This window comes from Nannospalax galili, unplaced genomic scaffold, assembly GCF_000622305.1.
Source record: "Nannospalax galili isolate Female #2095 unplaced genomic scaffold, S.galili_v1.0 scaffold406, whole genome shotgun sequence".
Classification (NCBI taxonomy): domain Eukaryota; kingdom Metazoa; phylum Chordata; class Mammalia; order Rodentia; family Spalacidae; genus Nannospalax; species Nannospalax galili.
The window spans coordinates 3,461,484-3,484,347 of record NW_008357033.1 but is presented as its reverse complement, the minus strand read 5'-3'; the positions used below and the strand labels follow the sequence as shown (position 1 = coordinate 3,484,347).

At 44.3% G+C, this 22,864-nt stretch overlaps 1 protein-coding gene across 4 annotated transcripts in view; it reads left to right on the top strand.

The window, feature by feature from the left end:
- Positions 1-22,864, top strand: part of Srgap3 (SLIT-ROBO Rho GTPase activating protein 3) — a 266,271-nt gene that overhangs the window by 140,164 nt on the left and 103,243 nt on the right. For all 4 annotated transcript variants that reach the window (XM_008854812.3, XM_008854814.3, XM_008854813.3 and 1 more), the window contains exon 3: positions 6,612-6,774. In XM_008854812.3, the coding sequence (XP_008853034.1) occupies positions 6,612-6,774 (163 nt within the window). The remainder of the gene's footprint in view (positions 1-6,611; positions 6,775-22,864) is intronic.

Sequence of the window (22,864 nt, the reverse complement as noted above, 5' to 3'; positions counted from 1 at the left end):
GCTGTGACTCACCAGAAATGTTCATTGCTAGCTTCTTTCCATAAAAAAGAAAATATATACATATGCAAAAGTTCCATCCTCTGTACTAACTCTGCAGCTTCTGCCTGCTGAGGAGAGGCTGAAATACCAGATAGGAAAAGCAAAAGGGTGGCTTGTTTTAACATCTTCTGAAATGGGGGCTGCAGTGGGCAAAGGTGGCTGCTGGCTGGGAGAGCTGGATATCAGGCCAGTGGGACCACTTTGCAAAGGGACAGTTTTCCTCAGGAAAAGGAGAGTGGAAACAGGTTACTGAACACCTCCATCCTGATCTGCCATCCGTGGCCTGAGTCCTAGGATAATGCAGATGATACATGAAATGGAGTGGAAGGCACACCCCAGGACCCAACAGTCCTGTAGGTCCTCCAGCCGCACATATGCTGCTCCTACCACATCCCTCTCATTTCCTGTGCTTCTGCTTCACCTGAGGCCACCCTTCCAATACTTCTGCTTGACCCCCTCTAATTCTTCTTAGGAGCCCTCTATACCTACTCTCTCCTCATGGACAATTCAGTGACCCTCAAATTCAGACTAAATCCCTTCTTCTGGGCCCTCATGGCTCAGTGATCCCCTTCTCTCTGGAACCTTCTACTAATCTAATTTGACACATACCTTGAGTGATGCTATCTCTTTCAACATACTGCCTACATTTTGGAGGCAGGAGCCACACATGTGCTATGTACAAGACTGCTCTGGGATCTGGTCCTACAGAGTGTTCAGTTACATAGATGTGCACTGAAAAAGGACCAGGGAGCTCTTTTCTGGTATTTGACAGTGTGGTTTGAGTAGCAAGGCCACAAGGAGAGATGACCTGATAGGGGTCACACAGCTATGATTGTAGACATGGGGGGAGGGGACACTATCCTCAGGCCCAGATGTCTTTCTGTGGCTCAGTGAGGTGGTAGGGCCTGGTACCATTGTGATCAAGATCATAGATGTCAACTTTCCACAGTGTGGAAACTAGCGTGACTAGTTCTAGGTCTGACTTTGGGCTGGGGACAGTTTACCCAGCCTTTTAGTTTGCTAGAGCTGTGTCCCACACATGGTTGGGAACAGGATAGTGAGGAAGTGTGAAGACAGATCTAACAGTCTCCCATACTGGGTGAGGCTTTGAAGTGGGCATACTAGTTGGAAGGCAGATGTGACTTCACTGTCTCCTCCTGTCCCTCTTCTTAGTTATGAGGATGGGGAATGACTGTCGCCCTCTGATCATAGTGTTGCCCGGCTCTCTGGGGTGTGTTCCTTCCCATAGATAGTTGTGCACATTTATGAAGTGTGGTTTCAACTCTCACCCAAGCCCTGGCTGCATGCTTCCCCATTTGTGTCTGTAGCCCAGAGGCCTCCAGGGCCTTATAAATTGGCTATGTTTAGAGTAAACACATTGTCTTCCCTCCCAGCCAAACCTCTGACCTTTTCTTCATCCCCCACAAGGCTACTTCCACTTCTACTTCCCCAGGTGACCAAACCAGAAAACTGGGGTGTCATCCTGGACTCTTCTTCCTGCTCAACTCCCACCCCGAACCCCATCCAGCGGTGTCTAAGTCCAGGTAATACACTCAAATTGAATCCCTCAACTTCTTTCTTGGCCCCTGAATGTAGCCTTGTCTTCTGTATGGTTCCACAGTGGAGGGTCAAAAATGTACTTTGACTCCTTTATTACCCTGCTCTAGATCCTTCTGTGGCTCCTTGCTGACCTCAGGATGAAGCTCAAACCCTCTAATAGGACTTAAAGCCCTGTTCTATGTGGCCTCTGTCTAATTCTCAAGCCCCATTTGTCACCTTGAATCCTACTCCAGAGTAGCATGTAGGGAGCCCTCAGCTGCATTCAGCTCACCAAAATACCATTTTCTTCTTCCTGGACCTTTGGTCATATTTCTCCACTTAGAAAGCTCTTCCCTAGGAAAGTCTACTCCAGCTCCTAGTCTGGAAAGCACTTCCTGAAAGAAGGCAGCTTCAGCCATCGCACCACCAGGTCTGGGGAGGTGTCCCTCTGCTGTGCAGCCTTCCTCCCATGAATACATTGATGAAGCTAGAACATCCTTTCCTGCCTCTTGTGTATCTCTTTTACTCAAGTGGAAGGCTTAGACAGCCAGCCTGGTCACTGCTGCACACACAGTACTTGGGTATACCAGTTCAGATGCACATGTATACATGCATATGCCCAACACAGACAATGAATTAAAGCCTGAAAGCCTGAACCAACCCAGACCTTCCATCACTCTTCAACACAAGTCAGCTGCTGCTATGTCTCCCTTCCTTCTGCATCTCCTGCTCTTCCTCCTCCTCTTTTTCCTCGTCCTCGTCCTGTTCCACCTCCTCATTCCTGCATTCTTCTTTAATCTAGCCTTGGGTTGTACATCTCTTGGCCCACTGGTTTATTCTTTCTGCCCTTCTGTCATGTTGCTCTGTCCAGGCACCCTAAAGTTCCTCAGGTCAATTCAGTATTTTCCGGCACTTTTTAAGATCACTTCCCTTTTCTTTTTCTTTGAAACATCCATAACTTTTGCATATTTAATTCTTCAGATGTTGTTTAGTTCTTGCATCCCAGACTGAGCTAAGCCCCTGAAGCACTTTCAGGAACAGCCCAATTATCTCATCTCTCCTTTAATCCTTTCATTTCCATCACCACCCAGGAAGCAGTAAGAAATGGATTAAGAAGAGTATTCTCTGCCCAAACCTGCTTCTTTTCTTCCAGCTCTCCTCTTAGGCCGCAACTCTACATTCTCCCAGTTGCACAAGAGCCACATCTCAGAACCACCTTCCATTCTCTCTCTCCTATTTCCAGCAAGTCTTTAAGGTGGAATGAACCTTATTGAGGTGTCTCTCATGTCCAGCCTTTCATGGTCCCAATGCCACACCCAGAGTTTACCATATCTCTCTACCTAAGATTCCCTCCTGAGTGGTGCTACTGTCTCTAGTCTCATATTTATGTCCATGCTTATCCCCTACCCATCTGTCTATCCATTCATCATCCATCCATCCATCCATCCATCCATCCATCCATCCATCCATGCAATCATCCACCTACCCAATCATGTACCCACCCATTTTCCCATCTATCCATACATCCACTCTTTCATCCATCATCTATCCATCATCCATCCATTCATCTACCCACCTACATATCTACCTCATCATCCATTAATCCCTCAATCCAGCTATTCATCCACATATCTACCCCAACCATCCACCTACCCCAGTCACCCTCCATTGTTGCCCTCAGTGTTTTCCAAAACACTCATTGGCAGGGCTTTGTAAATAACCTCTGCAACCTCCCATTTTCCTGAACAGGCATTCTTAACTCTGACTACAGTGTGAAATCTGCTGTATTTTTAAAATACCCAGTATCAAGCTCTATCCAGGAGATTCTGACTTACTTAGTCGTGATGTTTTTATAAGCTCCTGGGGTGATTCTAATGTGCAAGACAGGCTCAGAACTATGTGGCCTAAAAGGTAGAATTCTAACTGCTTTGCCTGGCATCCCACAACCCCTGCAGTCACAACCCCTTTACCCTATCTTCCCAGCGTCATTTCCAACAATCCTCCTGAGTGAGATAACGCACTATTTCTCTCTCTCTCTCTCTCTCTCTCTCTCTCTCTCTCCCTCTCTCCCCCCTCCTCCCTTCTGACTGGAAGCCTCATGTTTATCCTTTAAGACTCAGCACAAATGTGACCTTGTTTCCACATTTGCTTTGTGGTAGCCATGTTGCTGGGTCCTGAGTACAGTGACTGCAACAGAAACACTTCCCTGTTCTCAAAGAGCTCCTAGTGTGATGAGAAGTGGAGACATAGAAACTAAAGGAAGAATGTACTGGGGAGCCTTCTGTAACTACAAAGAATTCCATGAGATTATCAGTTTATAAGGAGAAATGGTTTATGTTGGTTCACAGTCTTAGGGGTCCCAGTCTATAATTGGACTGACTGTTGCTTTTAGGTCTTGTGTATTTCTGTAGAAGGTAAATATCATGGCACGAGTGCATGGTGTACCAAAGCCACCAATCTCATGGCCAGGAAGAGGAAGAGGAAGTGAAAAAGAGGAAGAGGAAGGAGCTGGGGTCTCACTAGGGCATAATCCCAATGATCTAAAGACCTCACATCTCATAAAGATTCCTGTCTCCTAATAGCACCACACTGGGAACCAGATGTTTAACATGCAAGCCTTTGGGATATACTTAATGTCCAAATTTTAACATAGATGTTCTTAAACACAGGCTTCATCAGTATCCTCAGGGAGGGCTTGTTAAACCATGGGTGCTGGGCCAACCCCTGGTGTTTCTGTTTCTGTGGTCTGTGATGCTCCTGACAACTTGTATTTCCAGTAAGCTTCTAAGTGATGATGGTGCTGCTGATCCAAAGATGACATTTTGAGAACTAATGCCAAGCATGCGGTCAGGGGACTGCTGTATGGGGAGGCAGCCAGGAGGGGGGCATATGGTAGCACTTTCTAGGTGGCAGAAAGGGCATGTTTGCAGGTCCCAGTGGGAAAGAACATGAAAACAGAAGGGACTAGGGTGTAAGGCACGTGGGAAGGGCATGTCTGGACCTTGGGCAACTTCTCCACTGAATGGATGCTCTGGGTACATCTGTATTATAGACTCACACCATGCCGTTCCTTAATTTTGCCTCAACCTCTTGACAGTGAACCTTTTCAAAGGCAGAATCTGCATCACAGACAGCTTTGGGTGCACAAAGCCCACCCAGGCCCTACCATGCAACCAATGCACAGGGATTCCAGCTGTGGTTGAATTTTAGCAAACCAGATCTTTCTCTAGTACATCAGCAAAGAGGGATTCTGTTTACAGAGGCATGTCTTAAATGCTTTATCTTCTCAACATTTCCTTAGTAAAGATTCTCGCTCTGACATACCCATCTGGACAACCTCTATTTCCAACACATTCCCAAGTAAAGCCTGTGCTTCTGGGCCAGGGACCTTACTAAGAACTGGTACTGCCTCTAAATCAAATTCTCTTCTAAATTCCTGCCTCCCTGACAGATTTTCAGCCCATTTGGTGACAGAAAGAAAAATTCCTTGAAGTTAAATGGGCCCTGCTCTCCTGCCTTCTCAGACTCTAGGGGCTGGGAAGGGGAAGAATAGCCTGGCAGAACACAGGGCTGTCCCCCACAGCACTTCCATTTGGCCCTGGTAAGGTGGGCACGCTCATAGTGGGTATCAGCAGAGAGGCCTTCCTCAGAAACAGTGACCACAGAGGCTTCACTTCCTGAGTGTGTAACCTTGAGCGTGTAATCTCTTGAGGTGACTCCCAGAGTTCAGGACAGAGTGGAGCAAGGCAGGATTGGAGTTCCCTGGGGCTGACCACTCTCAGGTGGTGGGTGGGCCTTGCCCCTCACTTACTACCTTTCCAATACTTCTCTCCACACTAGAAAGCACAGTCAGAAAAAGACTCAGAGCCTGGAGAGATGGCTCAGTGGTTAAGAGTGCTTGCTCTTCCAGAGGACTTGAGTTCAATTTCCAGCTCACAGCCACATGGAACTCTTGTTCCAAGGGCAATAATACTTTCTGATCTCCAAGTGCACATGCACACAGGTACACACATATACATAATTTTAAAAAAGAAAGAAAAGAAAAAGACTCAGGGTTGGAGGACAAGAACTCCACCATAGATACTCCATGTTTCAAGATGGGGTCATTTATTGGGTCTGGGTTTGGAGTTTTACTTGCCCTTTCACTTTGCTTTTTGGAGAAAAGAGTATATATACCTTTTCCTGAGCCCCACAGAGGAGTCTTTGGTAAAGCACAGACAAGAGACAGATTTTCTATTGATACACAGGTCAGAGGTTCTCTGACTCCAGCTTACATCAGAATACCCAGGAGGACTTGTTAAAACTCAGATTCCAAGCCCAAGCCTAACCCCAACTTCTGATCCATGGGGCTGGAGAATGCATTTCTGACATGTTGGGGGGCTGCTGGTGCTGCTGGCCTGGGGCACACTGTGACATCCTCTGTTTTAGCATAATGCCTAGCTAGAGTCAGGCTGAGATTATATCAGTCACTGTATGACAAAGGCTTATTCATGTCTGTAGGTACTTAGCTTGTATTTTCCTTAGCCTTGCCTCCCCCTAGCCTAAACCCTTACAGAACCTGAGCCTGTCAGGCCATCTCTCACCAGCTCCATCTAGGGTGAGCACTAGTTTTCAGGAGGTCAGGAGCTCCCTGGGGAAGGATGAAAGTGTCAAGTGGCCAGTGGGGTTCCAAGGGTCAGTAAGAGACAAGTGAGGAGAGAGGAAGTGTGTTTTTGTTCTTTCCACTGTACAGTTCTAGAAGCCATCAAGTATTTAAAAGCAATCTGTCCAGTATTTCTTTGTCCCAGGGAGACAAATTCTTCCCAGAAGTGGGAGGGACAAGTGGCAAGTGCAGCATTCAAGGGGAATGAAGATGGCACAGGATGTAGAGTCAAAGACCTGAGTTCCAGCCCCAGCACTGTGCTGTACCCATGGACTATCACCTTCATTCTCCTGACCTGTTTCCACACTGTAGAAAGTATAAAAAGATTGACCTTGAAGGTTGCTGTGCAGGTGACAATGTGAAGCCAACCTGAGCTGTCTTGTTCCTACAGGAAGGACCAATATCTCCTCTCACCTGTGAACTGTTGGTACCTGGTACTGCATCAGACTCGGCGGGAGAGCCGAGACCACGCCACCCTCAATGACATCTTCATGAACAATGTCATTGTCCGCCTCTCCCAGATCAGTGAGGATGTCATCAGACTCTTCAAAAAGGTGGGTAAGCCAGCTCCCTCTCTGCCCCAGGTCTCTTTCCCAAACAGACCAGAACAACATTATGTCATTAGGGTAGGATGTAGTTTGGGACAAGTGACCAGAAAGTCAAGTGTTAGATGATACAGGGTCCTGAGGACTACACTTGACACACCAGCCTCAGCTTGAAACCTGTCTTTAATTTATTTTATTTTATGTGTATGAATATTCTGCTTGCATGTATGTAAGTGCACCCATGTTGCGCATTGCCCACACAGACCAGAAGAGGGTGTCGGATGCCATGTGGGTGCTGGAAACTGAACCTGGGTCCTCTACAAGAGCAGCCAGTGCTCTTAAGTGCTAAGCCATCTCTCCAGCCCTGGATGTGCCATTTGAAGACTGTGTTCGCTACCACTTTAGCAGCTCCCATCACAAGAATAAAAACTTTTACATGGTTAGGTGTATAGTACACATGTATTGTGGGGAAAATAAAGGTGACCATGTATACAAAAATTAAAATCAACAGAAGTATTATCACTCTATTGCTTTGGAGTTCTACAAATCTCTTTACATATACCTATATAAATACATTTTCTATGCATGTTTATAACGTGTATGTTTTCTAGTATGCATATGCATTTTCCCCAAATGAGATCATACTGCACATATGATATTACTGCCTGCTTGTGTCATCTAACAAAGTTATGTAATGCTCTTTTACGAAAGTTTCCCACACGGAAAATTTATTTCTATGTTTTGAATGATGACATAGCATTTCAGTCTATAGATGCACCCTAATCTATGTACCAGATCTTTTATTGCTGAATGTTGGGGTAGTTTCCATTATTTCACTCATAAATATCACCTCCATGAACTTCTCCATCATATATATCTACTGTTACATAGGGTCAGTTTCCATAATGGGAATCTTAGGGCAAAAGTGGGTTTACTTTCAAGGCTTTGGGGAAATGCCCCACTGCTATAAGAAAGGTTTTATCCATGGAAATGTCCAGGAGCCTGGGTTGGAGGGACCTGTGGCTTTTTATGTCCCCTGAGCTCTCTTTGTCCCAAGCTCCTTGTGCAGTGGAGGTACTGTGCAAATATGTATAGAACTGAACTCATTCTAGTGAACACCAGTTTCCTCATCTGTAAAATGGGTGTATCATATAGCCGCATCTTGTCTAGTGAGCAGAGCTGAAATCAACTGCTTCTCAAGGGCCATGAGAAACTTGAACAAACTGCTCCTAGAAAAGAGGGACCTTAGTGGGAGGCTAGATTTCTTAAGCTTTTGGGTTCATAATTGAAGCATCATTGTCTGTGAGCTGTTTTTGGGCTTGTGACTTAAACTTGTGCCTCAGTGTTGCACTTGTGAAATGCTCACAGATGGTCCCAGCCAGTGTTAGATGGGGTTGAGTCATTCTCATGTGGTCTATGTATCTTTGGGCTTATGACTTAAATTCCCCCAAGCTTCGGTTTTCTCACTTGTGAAATGTGGTGGAAGCATCCTGAGCAGAGTGGGCAGCACGGGCAGCCCCTAGTGCTCTGGGAAGGCTGGTTGTGTGTAATCCCAGGACAGTATCAGTCACCACAGAGTGTAGCTCAGCTCTTCTTGCCAGGTGCTAACTTAGGGATCTGGTAACCTGGGATTGGTGGACACCCAAGGAAGGGGACAAGTTGACTTAAAATAGAATCATCCTTCACAGTCTGGGCTTGGATTGTCCATTTTGAGGATCTCTTCTCCAGCAAAACTGCAGTCACAGCCTTACTTCCTCCCACCACACAATACACTTCTGGTCTTCTCTTGAGGCTGTGTTTATGAAATGTGGTCTAAGTTTAATGCTAGCATAAGCAAACATAATTAGGAAGGTAAATACAATGAAAAAAAATCACACAGTGCTTTGCAAAGGCCAGCTGAAGAGCTTTAGCTGACGCCTGTTTGGAGTGCTGCTCCTGTTACAGCCCCTCCCCACTGTTGCTGTCAGAGCCTTTTTCCTAGGTGGGAATGACTCAGAGAGAAGGGTCTTCAAGGCCTTTAGGAAATGAAGCCTCTTTTTTTTTTTTTTCCTGAGCTGAGCCCTGGGACAAGTGAGATAAATCTTTTCAGTTCTCATTTAGGCTGACAGCAGCCTGACTTGTGATGGAGGTTAACAGGGTGGAAAATAATGAAAAAATATCCACAGCTGAGCTCCTGGCTGCCTTGTTACCAGGCCTGTCCTGTAGAACAAAGGAACAGACCCAGCCCCTGTGGGCTGGAAGAGCGCCAGGGCTGATTTAGCACAGTGAGGTCCCTTTGTGTTGCCCCTGTTATCCATAACTCAGAGCGGAGGCCTGTGCTCCTTATATAAGAGAGTTCTTGCAGCTCTCCCAACCATTGTGAGGCTGAACACTAAACAGGCTTGGGGCAGATGCATCCCATTTATTTATTTATTATTACTGTTTAAATGTTTTTATTTATTTATTTATTTATTTATATTTTATGGCTATGAGTGTTTTGCCTGCACGTAAGTGTACCACATGTCATACAGTGCCCAGAAAGGTGAGAAGAAAGCATTGCATCTCCTGGAACTGGAGTTACATATAGTTATGAACCACCATGTGGGTGCTGGGAACCAAACCCGGGTCTTCTGCCAGAACAGCCAGTGCTCTTAACTACTGAGTCATCTCTTCAGCCACCTCAACTCATTTTAGACAGATGGGAGAAAGTCTTGGGTAGCTTCAAGGACAGCCAAAATGTGGTGGCTTTAGCCCCTTATCACCAGTGTGGCTCTGCATTAGAGTTTGTCCTGAACTGCCTGGCTGACCACCCTGGTGAGTCTCTGAGCCTTGTTTTTCTCATGGGAAGTGGTGGTATATAATGCCTATCTATAAGGGACTGCTTGGGAGAGCAGAGGCAGATCATCAAGTGTCTGCCACAGGTGTTGCACTCAGTGGGTACTCATGAAGTGGAAGTTCACTAGTGGTCCCTGAAGATGGAAGCCCTCCCTGTGCCTGAGGTGGGGTTCCGGTGCTTGGTGGGGTGTTGTTCTGGCGGTAGAGCTGTGGGAGAGCGGGAGTGCTTCCTATGCTTACTTTCTTTTTCACTTGGCCTGGGGTAGCTGCCCTACCTGCCATCTCCTCACAGATCAGTATGCTGCTACCTTTTCATGATTCTCTGGCCCTGTTCTCAGGACTACTGGTAGCACTGCGAATTCCAAAAGCCCCACTGGGCCTGGAGGTACAGGTCTGTCATCCCAGCTACTCAGGAGACTGCGTTCTCATAAGTTGATCTTAAGTTCAAAGCCTGTTCAGGCTACAAAGTAAATTCAAGGCCAGTCTGGTCAGCTGAGTGAGACCCTATCTCAAAATAAAATAGAAAGAAGGGCTAGGGTTGTAGCTCATGGTTGAACACTTGACTGGCATATGTCACTATCCCTGGGTTCAATCCCCAGTATGAGGGGAAAAAGAAATTTCAGAAGCTCATGCAGGTGGGCTGGTGTTAAGGGTGGTAGGTTTGGGTTAGATAGAACAAAGTAGAACTGAATGAGGTCTTAGAGGCCGTCTGAAATAATCCGGTCCCATGATTGTAGACAATAGACGTACAGCTCAACTGGCTTGAAGGAAACAAGGAAGCTTTTCAGCTCTTCCACGATGACTTTGGTTTCATGCATAGGTGGTTTATAGGGGCACAAAGGTTATTATCAGAAAATAGTCTCTCTGTGGAGTGGTTCCATTTTCCTGTTTCCTCCCATTTGGGAGGGGGCTGATGAGAGACCTTTTCCTAGTTGGTTTGTGCCTAGGTCATGACCAGATGGCTTCCAGCATCTTCTTCTAGGCTCTGATGGGCCCAGGACAGGTCATGTGATCACCCTTGACACTACTACATCTATGGCCATGGAGCCTGTGGTACCTTGAATGACCAGGCCTTGGAAAGATGCCCACCCTTGGAGCAAGATGTGCTTACTTCTCCTGATCCACAGGGTTGAAGATGGGTGAGAGATATTTCCCCAAGAAAAGTTGGGGTTCCCTTATGAGAAGGAAGAGAGAAAACAGTAGATGGCCACTGGGCTCTCTGTTGCAGTCACTTTGTTGTCCTCCACTAGATAGCCCTCAGCAAAGCATGCTCATTATCTCTCAGGATTGGTTGTTCTATCTGGGAACAGCTATGATCCATAGACCTTCAAAGCTGCAGTGAAATATGATCAGGTTTCCACTCACAGGTTATGGTCATACTCTTGAGGACCACAAAGATCCAGTTAACTTAGAAACCTGTTCATTGCTTTGAAGACAAAAATCAAAACCAGCCACCCAAGTCTTTGCTGCCTGGAAACAAATACTTCAGTTTACTTGGACCTTCTCCATTGCAGTCTGCCCCCCACCCCCACCGCCGACCCCTCAAGTTGCTCAGCCTGCGGAGTTTTCTCTGACCAGTAGAAGTTCATGTTATGAGGAAGTCAGGAGGAAGTTCTAACCAGCTCAGAGTGGAGCAGAGCTATCTCAACAGCTCAACTCCAACATCAACAGGACATTTCTGGTGGTGTCTGAGCTCATGGTTAACAGAATGATATCTCAGCTGAAAAATCCAGAGATTTTTGTAACAATTATTTTTAAATCTAGCCTGAATTCCACATTTGTTTCTTTTATTTACCCCTTTCAAAATGTGAACTTATTAGATTCTGATGAAATGACATCCGTATCCATATGTCAGTGATTTTTCAGACAGCAAGAGGGTAGCTTTCCCAAGAAGCATGATTTTATCCTCTGCAGGTCTTCTTTGTCTATGTTAGCATCTTCTAGTGACAGTTCTTTTGCTTTTCTACCTTCTCAGTTGAGATGTAGAAAGCAGGCAGTGAGGCTTGAGAATGAGTTAACAGTGGGGGGCAACTCTGGAGTTGGGTGTTGCAGGGTGACTAAGAGTCTGCCAAGTGGGGAAAGGAGGTTGGGGATTCTGGAGCAAGGTAAGAGCTCAGTGGACAGAGCTCAGCGGATGGAGCATTTCGAGATGGAGGACAGAGGTAAGTCAGAAGCAAGGTTACAAAACAGCAGCCCATAGCTGAATTTGGCTCTTAAGTGTAATCTGTTTAGCTGTAAGAAAAATGAGGTCAACATTTAAAAATTTGGAGATTTCAAGCTGGATGTGGGGATATAGCACACACCTGTAATCTCAGCATTTGGAGGCAGAGGCAGGTGATCTCTGTGAGATCAATGCCAGCCTGGTCTACATAGTGAGTTCTAGGTCAGCCTGAGCTACTTGAAATCCGATCTCAAAAACTAAACTAAAACCAAACCAAAACAGTGCATTCCATTGCCTGCTGTCCCTGTGAGTGTCCACTCTGTTGTTCTGATTCCTTAATCTCACCTCCCTGGCCCTTCCTGCCTTTGTATTTGTGGCCTTATCCTTAAACATTATCTACCAGTCAGTGGGTGTTACATTCTACCCTGCATTAGAATCCCCTGGAGATGTGTTAAATGCAGATTGCTGGGCTCCACCCCACAGTTTCTGACTCATTAGGTCTAAAGCACAGCACAGCTCTAGAACCTGCATTTCTAACCAGATCTCAGCTGATTATGGAAACACATGGCAACAATTTCCAGTGTAAGCTCCTTGTTTTACAGATAAGGAAACAGGCCCATGTCTGGGAAGGGCATGGTCTACCCAAATGCAGGTATTTGACTCAGCCCTGAATCCAGCATCCCTTGTGATTGGTATACCAGCTGGGAGGGTCACTGTGTGTCATGCTCATCCCCCTCCACCGCTGGCTGTTTCTGAGACTGGGCATTGAAGCCCATTGCATTTCCAGGCCTCATTCTGTTTTCTTCAGCCTCCTTAACAATAGCCATCCATTATTCTGTGCTCTGATGCCTGTGGAATTTAATTACTTGCTGGGCTGTGATGTGAATTTGATTGTTGGAAGCTGTGGTGTGGAGGACACGCTAATGAGGAAAGACTCTTAGCAGAGAAGCGAGGGCGTTTGGGGGCCTGTGTTTGAAAGCAGCCATTCACTGTGTAGCAACAAGGACTTGGTCTTGAGTGAGTTTTCTTGTTCCTGCCTTAAAGATGTCCTTCCCATTTCATAAATAAATCAGGGCTTTTGTGTCCAATAATTGCCTTGCTTTGTAACAGAGATCAAAAGCACCATGGCCTTGGATTCAGAGCCAAGTTTCTTTTTCATTTTCTTTTTTTTTTTCTTGTAGGAGAGAGTGAGGGTTTACATGCTGGAGGGTCCAGCCATGAGGTCTGCATTGGGGTAAGGAGAACAAAGAAATGAGGAGCCTTGTTCTGTCTCCACTGTAACCCAGGGAGATGAGCCTGTGATGCTGAGCCTCTTTCGATAAACATATGTTAATACTAGTACCGTGGTAGATAAGCGGTTGCAGCAAAGAATCAGTTCTTGGCTGCTTATCTTGTACCAGCACTGTATTCTTCAGGCCTGGGAGGAAGATGCTGTCATCACCCTATTTTATAGATGAGGACACTGATGGTGATGAAAGTAGTGGCTGGGGTTTGACTCTAGTTGTGTCCTACTCCAGATACCATACTCAATGGTAGAGGCAGGTGCAAGGCAAGACAGAAACATTCCGGACACACTGCCCTCCCTTGGGGAGCTCACAGTGAAATATAGAGACTGATACAGAGACAAAGAAATGATTCATTTAGTTGCAACTGGGAGAGGTGGCCATTCCTACCCGAGTCCTCTCAGAGGGAGGCTTGAGGAAAGTGTGATGGGAAAGCAGGGCTGCAGTGACTTTTGAAGGTTAAGGTCAATCATAACTTGGCTTCCTTAGGAAGCTGACTCCCAAATAGCAGATCAGGTGCAGGGCGAGCTGGGGTTCTACCTGCCAAAGAAAAAGCAGGGGAGCAGGCGGCAACAGTAAGCAGGAGTGTGACAGAGTCATCAGGAAGGCCTCAGCTGAGTCCTTGGGAAGCTGAGAAGGTTCCCCAGAGCTGCCTGAGTTGTGGCAGAGAGGCTGGGCCTTTTGCCCTCATGCTGATTGGTCACTGGGTATGGGCTGTCTTTGGAAGGGGGGGCCTGTGCTTGGTCAGATGCCCCTTCAGCCATGGTGATTTCAAAGTGGGCTGAGAGCCATGGGTATCTTCTGGAAGCACTTCCTGGGAGTAAATTCTCCAATCCTGAAGGGGAGCTAACTGTTATAGTGTCCTTGACAGATGGACAGAGGTTTGAGGAAAGCAAGAGACAGTCCAACCAAAGCAAAGTCCCGTGGGTGGGAAAGGCTGGATTCTGTATCACAGACAGGCAGTGGCTGGGCCTAGAGACCCACTCCAGCTCAGTCTCTGCTTTGCCACTTTTCAGCCACAGCCTGATCCCTTGTGCTCCATATGTTGTCATTTTCAAAATGAAGCCAATGACAATCTCTTTCCTTTGGCTTGTCTAAGATTTAAAAAAAGACATGAAATGCCACCTAAGCACACAGTAGACAGTCAACATTAGCAATTACTAGGATGGTCAGTAGGACTTTGAAAAGGAATACAGTGAGAGAAGATTGAGATGGGACAGAGGAAGATTTTATTCAGGGCACACAGGTTAAACAAATATTAGGAAGACACTCATCAATTAGTTCTAAAAGGTGGCAATCTTGTCTCTTCTTTCATGACTTCATATTTCTTTTTCTTGCCTTATTACGATAACCAGGATCCTTGACTTCTAAAGGCATGCTCCTAACTTTTTACCATTCAGGACAAAACCCTCAGCAAATCAGGAACATGTAGAAACCCCACTGCCTGCGCAGCTTGTTTACCAGTACCTCGAGCGAATCGTATTCCTGCTGTAGAGTTCAGCAGCACGGCTGCTTATGAGATTGATATGCAGGAATTAATAATGTTCCTGTGTGCCAGCTCTATCCAATTAGGAAGTGCCATTTAAATGCATGCACTAGAAAACAAGAATAATTGAAAATTAATGCCATTGATGCTACAAATTAGCTGTATCCCAGAAGTTTTGATATATGGCATTGTCATTGCCATTCTCTTATAAATATTTCATAGTTCCCATTGTAATTTCTTCTTTGCTCATGAATTATTCAAAATTGTGTACTTTCTTCCCAGTTTCAAATATTTTTAAAGCTTTATTCTTGTTTTAGTTTCTAACTTTATTGTGCCATAGTAAGACATTTATGTTTATAAGGCTGTGTGTGTGTGTGTGTGTGTATGTGTGTGTGTGTATTTGTTGAGCATTGAACTTACCAAATTTCAAGATTCCCCCTAAATTTATAGTCAGTAACACAGCAGTTGTAGAACATGGTTAGAAAAGTGATAAACAGGACAGGATAGAGTTTAGAAGCAGAGCTTTCCATGCAGGGGAACTTGGTACATGGCAGTAGCATGTTACAAAGGAGAGGGAATGGGTAACATTTAGCCAATAGGCAGATTCAACTGGTTCTTTGTCCTCTTATTATATAGAAGCCAATTCTACATATACACTACAAATCATACACATGTACATATATTTGTACATGTTATATGGAAAATAAATATTCAGATAAATTAGGATGCTAAAGGCAAATAGCAAAACTTTATCAGAAAAAAAATTAGATACTATAGTTAAAATCTTGGACTAAGAAAAGGCTGCTTAAATAAAGCATTTAAAAAGATTTGTTATTTTTTTACTTTTTAATTATATGTGCATGTATGTCTGTGTGTGGGTATGTGCACGTATATGCAGTGCCCGTGGAGTCCAAAAGAGGGTGTTGGAACCCCTGGAGCTGATGATTGTGGGTGCTGGAACTGAACTTGGGTCCTCTACAAGAACAGCATGTATTCTTTATTGCTGAGCCAGCTTTACATTCCCCTAAATAAAGCACTTTTACAATTAATACTCCATAAAGGAAAAATATGAGTAGATTCCATTATATAATTTAAAAATTTTCCATACAACAGTAAACATACATAGATAAATTGGTGGACAAAACATATTTGAGACAAAGAAAAGATATTTATTCTTCACAGAATTAATAAAAATTTAATACCCAGGCTGGAGAGATGGCTCAATGGTTAAGAGCGTGTACTGCTCTTCCAGAGGGCCAACCAGAGTTCAATTTCCAGCAGCAACAACAGGTGGCTTACAACCAACCACCTACAACTACAGCTCCAGAGGGACCCAATGCCTCTCTAAGGGCACCTGCACACACATGCACATACACATACACATAATTTAAAAAATAAAATGTTAATAAACAGAATATAAAATTAGCTCCTACAAATAGATAAGAAAAAGCAAACAGCCTACTAGGAATATGGATATGAGGTACAAATGCGCAGGTCACAGAAAATGAAAATTCAATGCTGGGTGTGGTGGTGCATACCTTTAATACCAGCACTCGGGAGGCAGAGGCAGGTGGATCTCTGTGAGTTCAAAGTCAGCCTGGTCTACATAATGAGCACCAGGCCAGCTGGGGCTACAGGGAGACCCTGTCTTGAAAAGATCCCCCCCCAAAAAAAGTAAGAAAAGATGTTCATGCTTACTGGTAATCAGAAGAAAGTTGATATACAACCTGATATCCAGTAGATGAAGCATTCCTCAGCACTAACAAGAACGTGAAACACCATGGATTGCCATAGTAATGAAAACTGGTCCATCCCTTTCAGAGAAGGATAAGGCACTATCTAGTAACAATGGAGGAAGAAATACAGACTCAACTTAGAAATTCCAGGAAACTTTGCAGAGATGTTTATAACAAAGAGAAATAACCTAAATGACCACCATTAAGGCAATGGTGAAGTGTGCTATGCATAGCCACACACTAGAGCACTATGAAACGGTTGAAATGAAAGCACTAATCTCTAAGTATCAATTTGGCTAAAACTTGAAAAGGTTATAGGTGAGCGCGCCCGCTGGGCGCACTCCCAGAATGGCACGGCAGGCTTCTCCACCGCTTCGGGTCTCTGTCCGCAGCTCCGGTGCTGAAAGTCTCTGCTGCCGGAGCGTTGTCCAGCCGAATCCCGCCCTTAATTCATCCTTATTTCACCCATGTACTTTCCTCAGGATGTGAGGTCCACTGGCCACTGAATCACGTGGCAAGAGTATGAGGACGGCGAAAGCTAGGGTGTCCGTAAGTCGGTGACGGAGGAATGCGTCCCCTGGGGAGGCTGGGTCGCCGGTAGTAAGACACAAGACTCAAGACTCGGCTTAGTCTGTGTTACAGCTTTATTAAGTGTCTCTGCTCCAGCTCCTTGCTGTCCAGCTCTCTATTGATCCAGCTCTCTGCGACCCAGCTCTCTGATATTGAGAGAAAGACTGGGATATTTATACCACGGGGGTAGAGGTAAAAGCTTTGGCTGATAGATACTTTGTGAGGCATTCTATTTACATATGGAAGTGGGTTTCTGCCAGACTGCTGACTACCTGAAAAATCACACAGGAAGGCATGGTATTCCTGGAGCCAGAGGCCATGTTTATGTTTAGAGCATTTGTGGCGGGCACTTCAAAAGGAGTCAAGAAGGATGCCAGGTACTCTGCTGAAAGGAGTCTCAGCACATGATTCCGAGCTGCGTGAGCTGTCCGGACGTGAAGGGGCTTCTACTTCACAGCAGGGGCCCCCAACATCAGGTGATGTTAAAAGAGGAAAAAAGGGAAGGGTATAGTCCTCCTTGCCCCAGCCCCTACCCCCACCCCTTGCATTGTGGTACAGGCCTATAATCCCAGCACTTGAGAGGTAGGGGCAGGAGGGTTTTGAGTTTGATGCCAGACTGGGCTACATAGAGAGATTCTATCTCAACTGCCTCCCTCAAACATAGAGTGATATTTTTAGAAAATGTAGAGCCCAGATGAAAAGTTTGTGTTGTTCACATTTTTACATTCCTATCTGGAATAAAGCCAGGCAAATGTGAACTGTGAAAGAACACACAGCAGCCATAGGACAATCATTGAGAGGTGAGGGAGGAGGAAGGGCCCAAGGATACTTCAACTGTCTCTATAACATTCTGCTTCCTAAAGGAAAAATGCTTTCAAGGAAAAATGGCAAAAATCTTAATAATTATTAAATTTGGGTAGCAAGTCCTCAGCTTCTCTACATGGATTAGATATTGGAGAGTTGAAAGTAAGGGTGAAAATCAGGAAAGGTGGTTGGTGAGTGTCAGACTAAGAGGATGGGTTATGTTTTCTAGACATTAGAGAGCCATTGAAGGTTCTTGAGTGAGTTTTCATTCACTTCATTCAAAGATTCTACTTCATAAATGAAGTTCTCAGAGACAGGTTGAAGGATGACTAATTTGACAGGAGCATTTGATATCTTTAAAAACAATGGTGGTGGGCTGAGGGAGAACAGTGACATGTTGTTATGAATTATGCACAGCAGTGGTAGAAAGTTATTGGGGCCTGGGTAAGGGAAGTTGATATAAGAATGGAAGAGAAGGAGGGAAGAGTGGGTAGATGAGAGGTTGATGGGCCGATGAATGGATGGATGGATGGACAGATGGGTAGATGTGTGAATGGGTGGATATGTAGATGGGTGGATGGGTGAGTGAATGGCTTGAAAGGTGGTGGATAGATTGGTAAACACATGGGTAAAGATATTTTTGGAATACCAGTACAATCCTTATTCTTCCCCAATCCATAAACAATGCAAGCAAAACAGAAGATCATGTGATAAAACGATGAGGGAGTTAAAAGATCAGTGACTTAGTGTTAAAAAATTATCAAGAGTGTTTTGAAAAGAACAAAGAAGCCTAACAATAGTCATCAGCATCTTAAAGATGGTGCAGAAGTGAGGAGCTGAAGGTTCTTGTAGATCGTGTTTTCTAGGAAGTTGGTGTTGCATTCTTCCTGGACAGGCAGGATCTTCCCACCCTCAGATATCAGTTTTGTTATCTGTAAGATATTTTAGCCTGAGAAAAAAGGAAAGGAAAAGAAAGGAAAGAAGAGGAGAGGAAAGGAAAGGAAAAGAAAAAGGAAAATGGTCTGCCAGAATCAGGACATAGTAAGGAAAAATTCCTCCTGATATGTTCTGGACCCACAAAGATGTGGCTCCAGCATTCCATACCATCCCCATCCACTGAGGAAGCCAGGGGTGGGATTGGGATTTAGTTGCTGATGACAGCAGATTCTGCAAGATGGCACTGAAGACTGGATATTATCTGACATTTATAATGATCTTCAGCCTTGCATATATAAGTGTGCTTTCTAGAACAAGGCAGAGGGGTATCCATATGTGAGAATTACTTTTAAATGTTTCAAACAAACAAAAAAAGACTTTCCTGTAGAGGCAGTAGAGTGGAATGTCTGAGAATAGCACATTTATTAGCGCTGTGACCGCGGGCAAATTTGTCCCTTTACCGAGCCTCTATGTCCTAATCTTCAGAGTGGTGTTAGTAGCAGTGTCTCCACAAATGGCTGATGGTGACTCACACAGGTATCATCCAAGAAAGCAGTTAGCATATGGCGCTCAGCATATGCCACATGACCCCCAAACAGTAACTATTATTGTCATTATCTATAATGATACGTACCATGAGTAGTAACAGCACTAAGCATTATTATGAATGATGATAGTAAGTATTGTGATTAATACTAGTAGTAGTTGAACTCCAGAAACTTCTACCCTGTGTCACTTATTCATAGCTATGTTATTTACTTTCTTGTTGCTGTAAACAAATACCTACCAAGAAGCAACTTAGAGAGGAAGGGTTTATTTTGGCTCACAGTTTAAGAAGGGATAAAGACTATCATGGTGGGGAAGGCACTGTGGCAGGAGTGTGAGGCAACTGGTTTTATTGTATCTACCCTCAGGAGGTAGAGATGACAGGAAGTCGAGCTAGGCTATAAAACCTCAAGACCTGCCCCTAGTGACCCACTTCCACCAGCAAAGTTCCACCTCCTCAGAGTTTCAGGACCTTCCAAAACAGTGCTACTACCAACCACATGAGCCTGTGGGGTTTGCACATTTGAACTATGACAGTGTCACTCCAAGAAACCCTCTCAGTATTTTGTAGAACCCTGAACAGAGTTGAATCTTTGAGTGTCAAAAATGTCCCCAGGAGACACCGAGAGCCACTGTGGAGGAAGAGGCTGGGCACAGGGCCAGGCTCACTGCCTAAACACACCACCGGGCTCCTGGATGGGCATTAGTGATTCACCACTGCCAAGCATAGCCAAGGCCTTCCTGCTTCCTTACAGTGTGATGTCCCACTCCTGCCAACAACAGGACGAAGAGTTTGGGACTGAAATCTATATTCCAGCCTCTTGCAAAAGTCAGGGGATGAAACCATTGGAAGTTGTGGCAGTGGGAGACATGTTTGCTCTGAGAAAGGAAGAAACAGAAAGGATGCCCAGGAGCAGGGAAAGAAACACAGATGGGAGGGAGAGGAAGAATAGCGAAGATCAGGGTGCAAGGTGGGTAGGACCGAGCTGAGGAGGAGGTGTGGAGGCAAGGGGCAGCAGCACACAGAACCTCGCTATTGGTGGCTTAAGACATGTCTAGTAGGAGGAGTTGGCTGTTTAGTGGTTGGAGTTGCTGTGTTCAGGAGTACACTGACTTTCCAGGACAGGTGGGAAAGGCCCACTTCTTCTGGGATATGTCTTTGAGTCTTTGCTTTGTATATAACAACACAGTAGTTTGGCACTGCCCAATGCTCAGATACATCAGGTATCTGAATATGGAGCACCTGTGGATCTTAAGTTTGTGACTCCATGGACAAGCAAGCCAGAGTATGAAAAACAAAACAAAACAGTAGAAGTATGTGTCACAGTTTAAGACTGAGAGAGTTGAAAACTGAGAAACTCTGAGAAAACAGAAACAGAAATAGGCCCGGCTGTGTCAGGGCTTGATGAGACTGGGGGGGGGGTTCCCCACAAAGATAACTAAGAATTAACTAGCATCCCTATCTATGAGTCTTCTAAAGCTCTATTTAGAGCCGTCTCTTTTGAGGAATGAAGGGAGAAGTCTTGTCATTTAACACAGCATTTATAAAATTTTAGATTGATTGGTTGTGTGTGTTTATTTGTGTGTGTGTGTGTGTGTGTGTGTGTGTGTGTGCGCACGCATATGTATACCTTCACACATGTGGAGATTGGGAGTTGGTTCTTTCCTTCTACTCTGTGGGTTACAGGAATTGAACTCAGATCGTCAGGCTTGGCAGCAAGCATCTTTATTTGCTGAGCCATCTCATCAACCCCCAACCAAACATTTTAAGACAGTATTATTTTTAATTTCTTTTAAAAATACTGTTTTTATTCTTTGAAAGTTGCATACATTTTTACAGTGTTTATTGATCATATCCATCCACCACTACCTCACTGTAACTCCCCCTAGAGCCCCCTGCCCCCCTCACTTCCAACTTCATGTCCTCTTTTTAAAAAAATTATTTATTTAATGACCACATGATTAGAAGAAGGATTTCATTACAGCATTAACACATTCAATAACTATTTCCAGAGCAAAGATGCATCTCCTTCAAAATTGTCTGTAAATTTTTAGGTTCACAGTTGAATTAATACAGTTATACAATATTGAACTCAGTATAAACCCTTTAAGACATAAAATTAAATGAGGTTCTAGCCTTTAAAAAAGATCTCCATTTCATTTTAAAATACACTGTTTCATACAGAAAAACTCATTTCTTAAAAGTAAACAATTTATTGAGAATTCTTTTTGTTGTTATTAATAACCCTCTGAGCACAATTAGTGTTACCCATATGTGCATGAATGTGTGGCTGTCCACTGAGGCAAAGCAGCCTATCAGAGGCCATGGCCTCAGAGGAAAGTGATTCTTCCTCTTTCAGCAATCAACCAGGAGCTCCTCTGACAGGGTGGAGCCCTTGGGGCCCCTTCCCATCTATGCTGGAATTTTGACTGGCTCAATCTTCTGCAGGTTTTGTGCATGTAACCCCTGCTGCTATGATTTGATGTGTGCAGCAACCATGTCATGCCCAGAAGTCTACATTTTACAGCTTTCCTCCCTATCAGCCATTCTTACATTCTTTCTGCCCCCTCTTTCATGAACTTCCCTGAACTTGGATGGTGGGAGTTTGATATAATAACCCTTCCTCAGCTGAGCACTCAATTATTTATACTCTGTATTTTGGCCACTTATGACTCTATGTTTTAACCATTACTTACTGCAAAAAGAAGCTTCTCTGACCAAAGTTGAGACTAGCACGAATCTATGGGTCTAAACATGAATATTTAGAATGCAGTTTGACAGCATGACCATTTAGCAAAACAACAACAGTAAGTTCTCCCTTAGGGCCTGTGACCTCCCTAGTCATGGGCTTTTGACGAAGCTTACAGTACCAGGCATGAAACCCCTCTTAGGGAGCAGGCCTCATACATTTCCAATCAGAATGCAGTTGATTGCCCCCATAACCATCATAACACTATTGCACCAATGGATAGATCTTACTAGTAGATCAATATTGCAGCACATAGAGTCCAGTGCTGGGCATGACCATGGATGTATTATATATACATATATATATATGTATTTACATATACATTTTTTCTACCTTCTGGTACTATGTAAGCTAGCCAGTGAGGAGTTTCCTGATCAGTACCTGACATGTCCTACATCCAAAGTGAGTGGTGTCTTAAGCAATAGGATCCGACCATCTAAATATGGTGGGCAGACAAGAGCAATGGCAATAGTATGTATTGTTTTGGGTACCTCTGGGGCCTCCCTGACCACTCATAGGGAGGTATCCCATGCCTGGCACTGAGATTTTAATCTAATATGCTTTGTTTTCTGAAAGCAACATTGTCCACCCATGCAAGGTACTTCTATCTATCTGTCTGTCTGTCTGTCTGTCATATCATATCATATCATATCTATCTATCTATCTATCTATCTATCATCTATCTATCTACCATCTATCATATCTATCTATTTCTCTATCTATCTATCATCTATCTCTCTATCTCTCTATCATCTATCTATCTACTATTATATCATATCATATCTATCTATCTATCTATCATCTATCTATTTATTATCTATCTATCTATCATCTATCTATCTACTATCATCTATCATATCATATCTATCTATCATCTATCTATCTATCTACCATCTATCATATCTATCATCTATCTATATCATATCATATCAATCAATCTATCTATCTATCTATCATCTATCATATCTATCTATTTATTATCTATCTATCATCTGTCTATCTACTATCATCTA